The sequence below is a fragment of the Apostichopus japonicus genome, chromosome 21 (assembly GCF_037975245.1).
Source record: "Apostichopus japonicus isolate 1M-3 chromosome 21, ASM3797524v1, whole genome shotgun sequence".
Lineage (NCBI taxonomy): Eukaryota > Metazoa > Echinodermata > Holothuroidea > Aspidochirotida > Stichopodidae > Apostichopus > Apostichopus japonicus.
Window position 1 is genome coordinate 4,465,539 of NC_092581.1, and position 14,086 is coordinate 4,479,624.

Below are 14,086 nucleotides of genomic sequence, written 5' to 3' on the forward strand. Positions count from 1 at the left end.
ATATCGTATTAGAGAATTCTGATACAGAAAAACTTTTAGGAGTCAGAATTGATGCTCACCTGACATGGCAAGCTCAGATTGATAATATATGTAGTACTATTAGTACAAGATTAGCTCTGTTGCTTCTCTAAGCATTAAACAGTATATAGACACTCCCACGTGCATACTTTATAATAGATACATTCTTCCAATACTTGACTACTGCTGTCTAGTTTGGGGAACTACCACTGCCCATAATACTGATAGATTTATCAAATTACAGAAAAGTGCTGCACGAATTATTTAAAATGCTACATATGAAGATTGTTCAAGTGATTTATTTGCCAGGCTGGGATGGAAGACTTTTGACAGACACGTTATGTATAGAAGGTTAACTATGGTATACAAGTCAATTAATGATCAAGGACCGGATTACATGAATGAGATGTTTAAACCAGTTACGAACATTCATAATCACAATTTAAGATCCTCTATTGCAAGAAACCTGCAAATTACAGGCGGACACACTAGCTTTTATAAAAAAACGTTTTTTTTTTGGCTGCAAAAGACTGGAACAAACTAGATCAAAGAGTAAAATTAGCAAGTAATCTTGACCATTTTAAATTGCAAGTATTGGATATTATATAGGCCTACCTCACTTTTATTTTTACCAAATTTCTTAATTTTCTTTAATTTTCTCTGTACGGGTTTTAACTATTTTATTAAGCATTATCAATGCATTCATGACTTCTGAAATTTTCATACATTTTATATTATTATATGTCTTATTAGAGGGCCTTGTGGAAGATTAGCTATTGCAAAACAGCTACCCTCTTAAAATAAAGTTTAAATAAAAAATAAAAATAAATGTCATCTGTATCTTGGAGTAAGAGAATGTTTAAGTTACACATGTACTCAACCTTATATATCACGTTAGAGAAGAGACAATGAGGCAAGCGTTTGCTCACAGTGTTTATTACAGTGTATTATCCCCTCCCCCTCCCCTCCCCCAACCCACCCCTTCCCTATGGCTACGCGCTTGCCAAAAACGGTATTGAAGTAAAACAACATTGATAACTGAAAATGATTGTTCAGTGCTATAGGTATAATGCCCTATAATCTGAGCAGTCATTGTATTAAAGACACGGTGTCTTGAAATACTAAAAATCTGAAAACGTTAAAAATTGCCGTCATGCCTTCAATAAGAAAGGTTCGATGTTATTGCATCTTTCAGATGAATCTTCATGCAATGTCTCGTATGTGCTCCCGTATATATGTCGAGGTACGGCTGTAATGTAATATTACGCAATCAAAGTGCATGCTGATCAGCTGAGATAACAATGTACAAATACAAGGTTACAGCAAGCACTCAATTGTAATTGCTGTATACTGGCGCTAAGCTAATACTTCCAAGACTGGCTTTTATGTTCTAAATTAAGCTAAATAGCTAACATGGCAGAATCTGGAAGCAAAGGCAAGATCGGAATTGTAGGGAGGTGAGCTGAATCATGCCGTTAGGCTTTACCACTAGTAGCCTAATGCCAGTAATGGGCTATAGTTCTAAATGAAGGCCTACATACCCTAATTACTACAATAAAACAGAAGCCTAAGTTAAGCCTACTTACTTAATTTAGACTTACACAGCCCTAGAGGACATCAGTTTGAATTTTGCGAAGTCTAACGTTAAGCCTAACTTGAACATCAGTACACACACATACCTTCAGGGTTAGGTCTATACAGTACCACATATTATCAACAAAAATGTGTGTTGGGGGGGGGGGGTCAAGTCCTGTCTGTCTCATTTTGGTGGTTCTCAGTGTAATTGTGCAGTAGGCTTAGGGCTATGTCTTTCTTTTGTTTATAATGCTGTTGATGTCAGGCACGCCTGTAGTCTAGTCCTATGTGTATGTACCACAGCAGGTAGACACAAATATTGAGTGTGCTTGTAAGCTACGAACCCCCTTAGATTGCTTATCCTAAAATAGGATCCACCTCCACATAGGTTTGTGTTTTGTGTTAATCAACCATGGCAGACTTTGTTTATCAATGAGAAATAATAAATCGGTCTGTACTGTAGTGCCTCTTAGCAGCACAGTGTAATAAAATGCAATAAGTATGAGATATGTTGTTATGTTATCTTATGAATGTACACCCTCTTGCCACTTGTCTGAATGGATAAATGGATGCCATGTTTATCACCAATCTAAAGCTATTCTCCATTGTTATGATTATTAGACTATTCAACCTACACGTTTGAGCAATATGACAAATTACATGTTTGTTTCGTTGGCCTAAATTGGTAGAGTATATTTCACTGCCAATGTATCAGAACTGTGCTTATATTTATCACTTCTGTCTTATTCGTAGTGGACTTGTCGGCAAGAGTTGGGCTATGATTTTCGCCAGCGCTGGATATAATGTTGTCATTTATGATATCCTACCATCGCAGGTAATTCCTACAGTTTCTGCTGAATATAATGTTTGCAATTAAATAGCTACAGACTCCTGTTTCCTGCTATTTCTTAATTTGGAGTTTTCTCTTTCGATAAAAATCTGTTTTTCTTACAATTTATGGAATTGAATGTGTAAATATATTTCTTTGTACACAGAGTAAATATTGGTAAACAATTACTGTCAACATATCTGTTAGCTCTCTAAACTACGAGTGCCTCATTATGTATGTATGTATGTATGTATGTATGTATGTATGTATGTATGTGTGTGTGTGTGTGTGTGTATGTGTGTGTGTATGTATGTGTGTATGTATGTATGTATGCGTGTGTGTGTGTGTGTGTATGTATGTATGTATGTATGTATGCGTGTATGTATGAATGTATGTATGTATGTATGTATGTATGTATGTATGTATGTATGTATGTATGTATGTATGTATGTATGTATGTATGTATGTATGTATGTATGTATGTATGTATGTATGTATGTATGTATGCATGTATTTTAGATCATCCTGCAAGCAGGAACTTGCGAAGAACCTCATTGGCTTATCAAAGCTGCAAGCTGACTGAAGTCAGTCTCTTACATTCATATTTAATGTGGATGATTATAAATTGTCAGTAACTCTGTAACTGGACGACATACATTAATCTTGGAGTGACTCGAACTGGGACCTTATGATTGGAAGGCACCAGCGTTAACCACTGAGCTAACACTCACTGTTAAATTCACCTTTCTATGAATTCTCTACTTAGGTATTGTACTAAAAACAATTGTACTAAGAAGGCATTGTACTAAGAACCCTTTATTAATTGATCTCTTTTGTTGTTTATGTTACAGTAGCTCATTACTGTGAAATGTATGACACAAAGAAATTGAACTTAGTGAGGGAATAAAGTAGTGTTTCAAATTTTGTGTACATTACAGTTTTGAAGGCCCTAAACTTTGGAAGGTTCAAAAACTGTGACACATCTTTTCACTTGTATAGTAGTTTTCCTTTAATAACACTTTGCAATGCAATGCCAGATAAATTATTCCCATTTTCTTTCATTGTTGTAGGTCAAAGATGCTCTGGCGTCAGTCAAGACCCAGTTAAAGGACTTGAACAAGTCTGGCATGTTGAGAGGTTCATTATCAGCAGATGAACAATTTTCTCTTATCTCTGGATGCAGTAATCTACACGATACAGTGAAAGATGCAATATACGTTCAGGTTTGTGTAAACACAATGTTTGGCAGATCAGTAATTCTAACTGCCAGAGTCTGTCAATGGAAACATATTAGTTGGTTGTATTTAGCAAGAATAAAAACCTAGTAGATTATACAGTAAATTTAATCAGTAAGTATGAAATTGTTCATTAATAATTATCGTTATTGCCATTTTTGTGAGGTACAGTAGTTAAACTGTCATTTGATATGCCACTAGGGGTCAACATTTGTGCAAATGACTTTGAGACCTCAAATATTTTGGCGATACCTGACAGGGGGTTTAGGGGGGGGGGGTGTTTTTCCATGTTGTGTGCCCTGTGTTAAGTTGTTTATTGTTATTTATGCCTTCATAGTATTTTAGACCTCCTTTTTTTTGTTCATTTTGTCAGTGACAATGGACTTTTCATATTGAAAAACAAGGGCCATTTAGCCATTTACAAATTCTCCAGGTCAAATAATTATTCAATTTAATGCAAAAAAATTATAATAAAAATAAGACAGCCTTTAATATACTGGTTAAAGATTACAACTGCATGGTCATGTTACAATCCTGGGTCTTGGGATTATCCTAGGAATCAGACAAATTTATCTACAGTTTCGGAGCTTGTCGTCAAAGTTCCATCTGGTTATTTTGTTCTTCAGATTGAGTCCATAGAACGAGCCATTTTTAGCTCATACCAGCATGCTGGTGTGAGCTATTGTTACAGTGCGGCGTCTATCACTCTATCATTCTATCACTCTATCCGTCAACAATTGGTAAACCTGCTCCCACTCGCACAGTGTTTGATGGAATTTCATTAAACTTGGACACAAGGACCATTGGGTATAGGGCCATCAGAGATGGTCCGAAATTTGGGGTCAAAGGTCACCTGTGGGCCGTAATGGGCCATTTTGTGGAAATACGCAAAATGCTTCTTCTCCTACAGATTCCACGGTACAATGTTGAGGGTTTGTCACAATAGTACTATGGAAGTTTTACCTTCAGGGTGTTCATGAATTTGAGATCAAAGATCAACTAGGGGTCTTTTGTGGCCCGGGCCGCGGCCCTATATTTTCAAATTGTGTCCGTTCGTACAGTTTATGGCCAGTTATAATGAAACTTGGTCACAACGTTCCTCGGGATGAGGGTTACGAGGGGTGTTCGGAAAATTGAGGTCAAATGTCATTTAGGGGGTCATCGGGGGTCATTCTTTGTAATATTTTCAAACATCTCAATCTCCTTAAGATTTTGATGGATCATATTCAAAGTTGAACTGATGATTGGTAGAGGGGAGACAGTTTAATAGGGTAGGTCAGTGGTATTGTTTGAGAGAGTGGGTAAAATAGGATTTAAGGGGGGAAAATAGGAATTATAGCCAGTGGTGTGGCCAGGATTCTGCTAACGGAAAGGGGGGGGGGGGTTATCCCTCATGGGCCCAAAATTGGTGGGATCTGAAAAATGGCCTGAAATTTGGTGTGCCATAAAGTTTTGTGGGCCCTACATTTTTAAGCTCGAAAAGGTATGAGCTTCTGCACCATTGGTGCTCTGGTTTATGCTTTCTGAGCATGGATTCTTTGGTTGGGGGGTGGGGGCATCTGATGGGTCCTGTTCAGTACCTCATGGAAGATCCTGAGTTGTGGGTCTGAAAGTTTTTTATCTGCTGGACTTTTTTTCTTTTCTTCTTCAAGGAATGCGTGCCAGAGAATCTGGAACTTAAGGAACAAGTCTTCAAGGAAATGGAAGCATTTGTTGATGACGATACCATTTTAGCCAGCTCTACGTCTTGTATACCGCCCTCTAAATTTACCAAAGACCTTCAAAGGAGATCCCAGTGCCTTGTGGCTCATCCAGTTGAGTGTCTTTTCCGTACCTACTTTCGTTGACTTCTTTCATTTCATGGTAATATCTGTGTCTTTTTCCCCATAGACGACCTTACTTCCTTGGACCATAGGCTACCATCTGATAGGCTCCTTCCAATCATAAGGTCCCTGGATCGAGTCACTCCAAGATTAATGTATGTCGTCCAGTTACAGAGTTGTTGACAAATGACAATTCATAATCATGGACTTAAAATATGAATCTATAAGAGACTGACTTCGGTCAGCTTGCGGCTTTGATAAGCCTAATGAGGCTTCTTCGCGAGTTCCTGCTCGCAGGAGGATCGAAAATACATCTCTATCAAAGAAGTGATACCTCCTGTATCAAGGGAGTTCAAACCACTGGTGGCTCTGTGATGTCCTCTTAAAACTTTATTCAAGTCTACGTACTGTGTGTAAACAAGAAGCAACATTAAATCAAAACCCTCATATATCTCCCTTCCAAACTAAGACAAATATGATTTAATCGTCTAGTTTTAAAGGCATTGAAGACTCGTGCACAAAGAAACTCATGCCAGCAATCTGACCTAGTTTCGAATGTGGTGTAACAGAAGTGTTAGACACCACCACTGATCCCAGAAATTACACACACAGCTTGCTACCGTCGGTAATTAGAAACTAGTGTACAGTTAATACATACAGCTACGGTATATACCCACAACACAGTGTACATAGCAGCGATGGACATCTCAGGTCTAACAAGGTATCATGTTTCATTACTGTCTGCAGTTTGTAGCGACACTAAAAAAAATACTTCACTTGGAAGCAATGGAAAGTTAACTTTTTCAGATGGAGGCATGCGGTTTGGGGCGAGTCTTCAATGCCTTTAAGGACCGTGGCCATTTTTATCCTATATCACATAAGTTAACGATAATGGTTGTTACTTATGTTTTGAATCTTACAAGAATGTTTTTTATTTTCAAAAGGTCAATCCACCGTACCACGCTCCATTGGTGGAGGTTGTCCCTTCTGAATGGACGAATCCTGCCTTTATGGACAAAGCCAAGAAGATCCTGGAAGAAGTCGGACAAGTTCCCGTCTGTATGAAACAAGAGTTACCTGGATTCGTCCTGAATCGTGTGCAGTACGTCATAATAAACGAGTGTTGGAGATTAGTCACGGTAAGCACCTGGTCGGTCACCATCTCATCCGTTACCTCTCACTGGTGGAACGAGTAAAAGGAAGGTAGCGAATAAATTACAAAAATAGTCAACTGTAAGAAGAAATTGCATGGGACTTTTTTTACTTTGATTTTGTCTGCATTAGTATAATCAATACGCAGGTGCATTTTGTTAGTCAAAAGGACACCTTAGGCCAACAATGGCCGAACATTAACTTCCTTGGGTCAAAGGTTAACTTAATTGATAGGTCAGGTCAAGTTGAAGATCGATCATAAGTAAATCACTCAGCCACTTGCTTACTGTTTGTTTCCTTATTGGCATTCTGTTTCCTTCATACTTAACAGAACCTCGTATCCAAGCAATCTTTTGAAACTTACCTGCCTCTCCCTTCCCACCATGCCCCTCCCATCCATCTCCTTTTCCTCCCTCTCCCTTCCCTCCCCTCCCTTACTCAATATACTTCATGACTAGTATTGACAGTTTCTTCAAAATATTTTAGGATATATTGCAGTACGTGCCTGTTTATTTTGAACGACCTGGTAATCGTAGATAAATAGTTTTCTCTTGCAGGGATCTTGAAATCAAGTTTTCTTGTTTGTTTTTTGTAGGAAGGAGTAATCTCAGCAGAGGACATTGACAAGGTTATGTGGGCGGGGCTTGGGATGAGGTATGCATTCATTGGTCCGTTAGAGGTGATGCATCTCAATGCAGAAGGTAAGGTCCACAAATAATTCTACAAGTTTTGAGGTTATTTGGAAAATGTTTAGTACTGCTATGAAAAAAATTGTATACCTACAAATTAATCACCAGGCTATTAAATTATGGCCAGTTATGAATTTTCTTTTCAATCTTCTTTTCTCTTGAATTTGTCTTCCATTTGTCCTACCAATCATTCTTTTATAGAGAATGTAAGAATTGTTAATGGGGTTGTAGTGTTTGATTATGTAAAGTCACATTAGAAAAGGAGGACTTGTTTGGGGCAGAGTTCCTCTATACTTTTCCTTGGATTGGAAATATGATTTGGTAAATGGTATGAAGTTATGACCAGTGTTGGGTGATGTGATAGGCAAAGTAGGCCATGACCTAGGACCAGCAAATTTTGAGGCCCAATGGAAAGGTAAATTTTCCGTAAATTAACATGATATGGTTTCATGTATTGAGCAGATAGATACACTCCCCAACCACCCACGAACGCTCACTCAAAACAGTTTATGGAACTTCACATTTGGGGAATTCCTGTTACCTCACACTACATCACAATTAACAGACATAGTAGAAACACAAGATCATCACTTCGAGGACCCAACCATTCGGTAAATTTGGTAGCATATGATGAGTCACAGGGCAGTAGGCCCCAAAAATGTATGGCCTATGACCCCCCCCCATAGTCTTAATCCAGGCCTGGGTATGATTAACAATCCATGGTCGTACTAGAAACACAACAGCAACACTTCGGGGATCCAACCACTCGGTAAATTTGGTAGCATATGGTCAGTCATAGGGTAATAGGGTCCCCAAAAGTTTATGGCCTATGACCCCCCCCCCCATAGTCTTAACCCAGGCCTGGGTATGATAAACAGTCCACGGCCATACTAGAAACACAAGAACAGCGCTTCAGGGAACCAACTACTCGGTAAATACAGTAGCATATGACCAGTCAAATGGCAATAAGGCCCCCCAAAATACTAATGGCCAATGAACCCCCCCCCATAGTATTAATCCAGGCTTGGCTGTTATTTCCAATCCACGGTCGTACCCTTCTCCCCAACCAGCAAACACCTGCGCTCAATCTATGGCCAGTATGCATGGAATAATTTAGTGTTCACATTTTGCCTGGCAGTATTGATACTACGGTTACTGTGTACAAAACCTGCTATATGCAATTCGAACAGTTTGCAAGACATTTTGCGACGAGGTACAAGATAAATTATTCCAAGGTATGTCATTGTATTGTTTAATGGTAATTCAGAACTGATTTTAATCCATAAATTGTTGCACAGTAGGTAGGTAGGTATTTTAAAGTGGTTTAGGAACAGGCGCGTAGCGAGGAATTTGCCAAGGGAGGGGCGAAGCCTGTAGGCAAACTATGTAGGCGTAGCGCCACCATGGGTTGGCGCGAAGCGTACACGAAAAGTTTGGCCGAAAATGCCTCCCAGATCGCTGGAAATGGCACTTCCTAGGCCTTGTAACTAGTTGCATCTAAGCATTTTCTATTTTGAAATTACTAGGGGTAACATAAAAAATTACAAAAAATATGCTCAAGGGTGTTGCGGGCGGTTGGCCCCCCCCCTCCCCTTGGCTACTTGCCTGTTTGGGAACTTAAAATTATAGATGAGGAAAACTGAATTTCAAACACTCTTAAATTTTTCCCACAGGAATGGAAAATTATATCGAAAGGTACGGCCCTACCATAGAGAGTGTTTCATCCACGTTTGGGCCGACTCCAAACTACTCCGGACCGGGCCTGGCGGAGGTGGTCAGACAGATGAAGGAGTTGATTCCTCTCGACAAATTAGCAGAGCAGAGGAAGAGGCGAGACGACAGACTCGCAGCTTTAGCAAAATTGAAGCGGGATTTTGATAAACAAGATAAATCAAGTTGAGCAAAGTTAATTATTTTCTTGCTGGAGATCAAAAAGTAATTTCCAAATAATTTTGTGAACTTCTGATCATTCCAACCTTTCCAAGAAAAGTTACAAACTTTTAGCTCAAGATTGGTTTCAGCTTAATTAAAAGAGATGAAAATGGCAGAGAGATTTTTGGCTGTAATTGGATTCGAAGCATGGATCTCAGGGGTACACGACCTGCACGCCAGGTTATAGCTGTTTGGGGAATGGCCACCAACCAAGTACTGGATATCTTAGTGGATAGAGTGCAAGGCTTGTAACGTAGAGGTCATTTCTACAAATCCTGTTCTAGATCAAAAATTCCTTTGCTCTTTTCAAGTTTGTTTATAATTTTCCACAATCCACAGTTTTTACATAGAAGATTTTAGTTTAATTTTGAATAGTTGGTGACAGAGGGTTACGAACCAGTCTAGAAAACATTTAATTTGCTGCAAAGTTCGTGAATTAATTTTCTCTAATGGCTTTCATTTTTGGTACTTTTTGCATCATGTATAGTTTGGTTATTAATTAATGCACGATACAGCAGTACTCGATACATAATTTGGTTTCATAAATTTGATAATGATAAATTTGATTGCTAATAATGTTACTGAAATGCTATTCAGGTTTTTGGTTCCTTGCTAAAAGCAAAGGAACCTATGTATTCAGGTTGGCGTGTGTGTGTGTGTATGTATGTGTGTGTGTGTGTGTGTGTGTGTGTGTGTGTGTGTGTGACGCTTAAGCTTGTATGCACGATAACTCAACAAGGGATTGACTGATCATGATCAAACTTGGTGGGTGGGTGGCCCATAGTGAGTAGATGAACCCTATTGTTTTTGGTGCCCACAAAGGTCACCAAAGGTCAGTTATGGTCCAAAAACCCAAAATACTAAAACTGCAATAACTCCCAGTGCCAATGTGCGACAAGGTTGATATTTTGGGACAAGTTGTGAACTGGTTAGGGAAACATTTTGAAACATAACGGTCATGTGATGTGAGGTCACCAAAGGTCAATTAATGTTAAAAAACTAGTTTTTTTGCGATAACTTGAGAACGAATTGTCCGTTAGGGTTGGGAGTTGCTTCAGTGTAATCCAATTGTCGACCCACATCTGGGTGACCCTTGACCTCAATTTGACCTCTGGTGACCTTTTCATGTTTTGGGGATTTTTACAGTTTCGATGCTATTTTCAGATGTCAAAGGTACCTTCCGATCATAAATATCGATAGGTTGACCCCCGTGTGACCTTTGTGTGCGAACTTATAAGGGGTCAAAGTTTTCGGTCGGAGTTAGGATGGCTGTAAAGACTTATCGTGTTGATTTTTGGAATCAGCAGATCAAACTACATTTGAAACAAAGGTCAAAAGGTCAAAGGTCACATTAGAAAAAATGTGCTTAGTTTGGGAGAAAACGGGCGAAAAAGAAAATGTTTGGTTTTGATGCTAGATTTGGATATCAAAGGTACCTTCCGATCAAAAATGTCAATGGGTTGACACCCGGGTGACCTTTGTGTGTAAAGTTATACAAGGTCAAAGTTAATTTTCAGACATTTAATGCAATAACTCCCAGGGCCAAGGTGTAACAAGGTTGATATTTTGGGACAAGTTGCAAATGGTATAGAGGAATATTTTCAAACTTAACGGTCATGTGATCCGAGGTCATCAAAGGTCAATTAATGTTAAAAAACTAGTATTTTGGGTGAGAAAATGGGCAAAAAAAAAAATGTTTGAATTTTTACAGTTTTGATGCTATATTCACGTCTCACCAATCAAAAATGTCAATAGGTGTACCCCAGGTGACCTTTGTGTATGAAGTTATATGAGGTCAAAGTAAATTTTCAGACATTTAGTGCAATAATTTCCAGTTCCAAGGTGTGACACAGTTGATATTTTGGGACAAGTTGCAAATGGTATAGGGGAATATTTTCAAACTTAACGGTCATGTGATCCGAGGTCACCAAAGGTCAATTAATGATAAAAAACTAGTATTTTTGCGATAACTTGAGAATGAATTGTCCGTTAGGGTTGGGAGTTGCTTCAATGTAATCCAATTGTCGACCCGCATCTGGGTGACCCTTGACCTCAATTTGACCTCTGGTGACCTTTTCATGTTTTGGGGATTTTTACAGTTTCGATGCTATTTTCAGATGTCAAAGGTACCTTCTGATCATAAATGTCAATGGGTTGACCCCCGTGTGACCTTCGTGTGCGGAGTTATACGAGGTCAAAGTTAATTTTCAGACATTTAATGCAATAACTCTCAGTTCCAAGGTGTGACACGGTTGATATTTTGGGACAAGTTGCAAATGGTATAGGGGAATATTTTCAAACTTAACGGTCATGTGATCCGAGGTCACCAAAGGTCAATTAATGATAAAAAACTAGTATTTTTGTGATAACTTGAGAACGAACTGTCCGTTAAGGTTGGGAGTTGCTTCAATGTAATCCAGTTGTCGACCCGCATCTGGGTGACCCTTGACCTCAATTTGACCTCTGGTGACCTTTTCGTGTTTTGGGGATTTTTACAGTTTCGATGCTATTTTCAGATGTCAAAGGTGCCTTCTGATCATAAATGTCAATAGGTTGACCCCCGTGTGACCTTCGTGTGCGAAGTTATACGAGGTCAAAGTTAATTTTCAGACATTTAATGCAATAACTCTCAGTTCCAAGGTGTGACATGGTTGATATTTTGGGACAAGTTGCAAATGGTATAGGGGAATATTTTCAAACTTAACAGTCATGTGATCCGAGGTCACCAAAGGTCAATTAATGATAAAAAACTAGTATTTTGTGATAACTTGAGAACGAACTGTCCGTTAAGGTTGGGAGTTGCTTCAATGTAATCCAGTTGTCGACCCGCATCTGGGTGACCCTTGACCTCAATTTGACCTCTGGTGACCTTTTCGTGTTTTGGGGATTTTTACAGTTTCGATGCTATTTTCAGATGTCAAAGGTGCCTTTTGATCATAAATGTCAATAGGTTGACCCCCGTGTGACCTTCGTGTGCGAAGTTATACGAGGTCAAAGTTAAAAAATATTAATGAGGTCACAGGTCAAACGTGGAAAACTCCCAAGTTGCAATAACTTGGCTACTATTTATTGGAATTTCGTCAAACTTGGTATGATATTGGTAGATAGTCTCCACACACTGATGTGTGTTGCAATTGATATCATGCATGTTTATAGGGGGGGGGGGGGGCCTAGCATTATTTCGTTATGAAAAGTTTGTATGGACAATAACTCAACAAGGGAATGACCAATCATTACCATACTTGGTGAGTGGGTGGCCCATAGTAAGTAGATTAACCCTGTTGATTTTGGTGCTCATTTCATGAATATTAATGAGGTCATGGGGTCAAACGTGAAATACTCCAAATTGCAATTACTTGGCTACTATTACTAGTCAGAATTTCGTCAAACTTGGTATGATGATAATGGTAGATAGTCTTCACACACTGATGTGTGTTGCAATTGATATCAGGGCTTAGCATTACTTTGGCAACAAAAGTTTGTGAGCATAAATTACTGTTGTTGTATTAGGGCTTTGTTAGAAATTTCCCTATGAATGGAACTAATGAACAGCAGCAAGGAACCATGAAATGTTTTCATTCTGGTTACAAGATATTTCACCGTTTAAAATATGGGAAATCTCTAGGAATGCTCCTTTAAGTCTCAATTGACAATGTGCCTCTTCAGTGTCAGGGGTTTCAATGGGGGTGGGGGACATGTCCAACTTTTTGAAGGGTGGGGGACACAATATCAAATGTCCCCCCCCTCACAGGTTTAATGACTGACTTGTGTAGGTGCTAGACCTATCAGGCTCATAATGACTTGTGTATCTCATAAAGAGAGGGGGGGTGATTTCTACTTCCTAAAGGAAAGAAGGCTTACGATAATGTGAAGGCCGGGACAGTATCGGCTATTTTGATTGCATTAGTCAGAAGTGTGCAACCTCAAGATTCTAGGCACATATTGTAGGAATGGCATGAAAAAAAGAACACAAGGTACTTTTAAAGGAAAGTCAAACAAGAAAGAACCTGGGCATAAAAAACAAACCAACCAAACGACTGATCCGCTCTCAGTATCAGTCCCCCTTGCATGGAGACTGACTGTGTGACCATCATCAGGTGTGCATCACGATTTCCCTGCCAAGGGATCATGATGCCACACATGTTCTAAGCCTCTCATCACGTATATGAACATTCGCTGATGCAATGACCGTGCATTTGTTTTGGTTTTCACAAGTTTTGTTCGAATAACAATAAATGTGTAGCAATAATGTGTAGCAGTCTAATGTGAAACTACTGTGCATAAAAGCCATAAAGCGGCATATTATTGACGTTTTTTGGATGAATATCAAAATACCACATTTCGGATCATGATGTCACTACCTCAAATCGTTGAAGTCTTTCAATGCTTTTCCCCTGACCATCCCAGCAAACCCAATGTGGGAAATGTACCCATGTGGGAAACATGATTTTCTCTTCTATGGGTTCTCTTTGATACCTTGGGATTATTACTGAGAAGAAGCAAAAAGTAGCGGCCTTAAACTAGCAATCCTAACAATAAGCAATTCATTCAAATTAAAGTTTTATTTCATTTTCCTTTATATGTGAAATAAATTGATTAATAGTTTCTGTATTGATAATCATGATCAATAAAGTTTTAAAGTTGAAATACAATGCCTTGTTATCAGTATGATTCCTATAGCTATGAAGACTATATTTTAAAGTATAACTATTTTGAACTTTTCTCGCAGCCCACTACCATCTCCCTCATACCCTTTCATCCTCTTCCCCCCCACCCTGGTCACTCCTGCTTCCCACCCTGAAAGAATATTTTTTTTCCTGCTTGTGATAGTAG

At 38.9% G+C, this 14,086-nt stretch overlaps 1 protein-coding gene across 1 annotated transcript; it reads left to right on the forward strand.

Annotated features, from left to right (window-relative positions):
• Positions 1-1,278: 1,278 nt before the first annotated feature.
• LOC139962694 (lambda-crystallin-like) lies at positions 1,279-13,868 on the forward strand. Its single transcript, XM_071962886.1, has 7 exons — positions 1,279-1,475; positions 2,347-2,428; positions 3,493-3,645; positions 5,310-5,471; positions 6,425-6,619; positions 7,228-7,333; positions 8,995-13,868. Exons 1-7 carry the CDS (start codon positions 1,432-1,434, stop codon positions 9,219-9,221), a joined length of 969 nt encoding a protein of 322 aa, XP_071818987.1. The 5' UTR covers positions 1,279-1,431; the 3' UTR covers positions 9,222-13,868.
• The last annotated feature ends 218 nt before the right edge of the window (positions 13,869-14,086 follow it).

Coding starts and splice junctions, on each gene's coding strand:
- LOC139962694 (XM_071962886.1), top strand. CDS start 1,432: ATGGCAGAATCTGGAAGCAAAGGCAAGATCGGAATTGTAGGGAG. Junction 3,646..5,309: donor AAGATGCAATATACGTTCAG/GTTTGTGTAAAC, acceptor TTCTTCTTCAAG/GAATGCGTGCCAGAGAATCT. Junction 7,334..8,994: donor GATGCATCTCAATGCAGAAG/GTAAGGTCCACA, acceptor TTTTTCCCACAG/GAATGGAAAATTATATCGAA.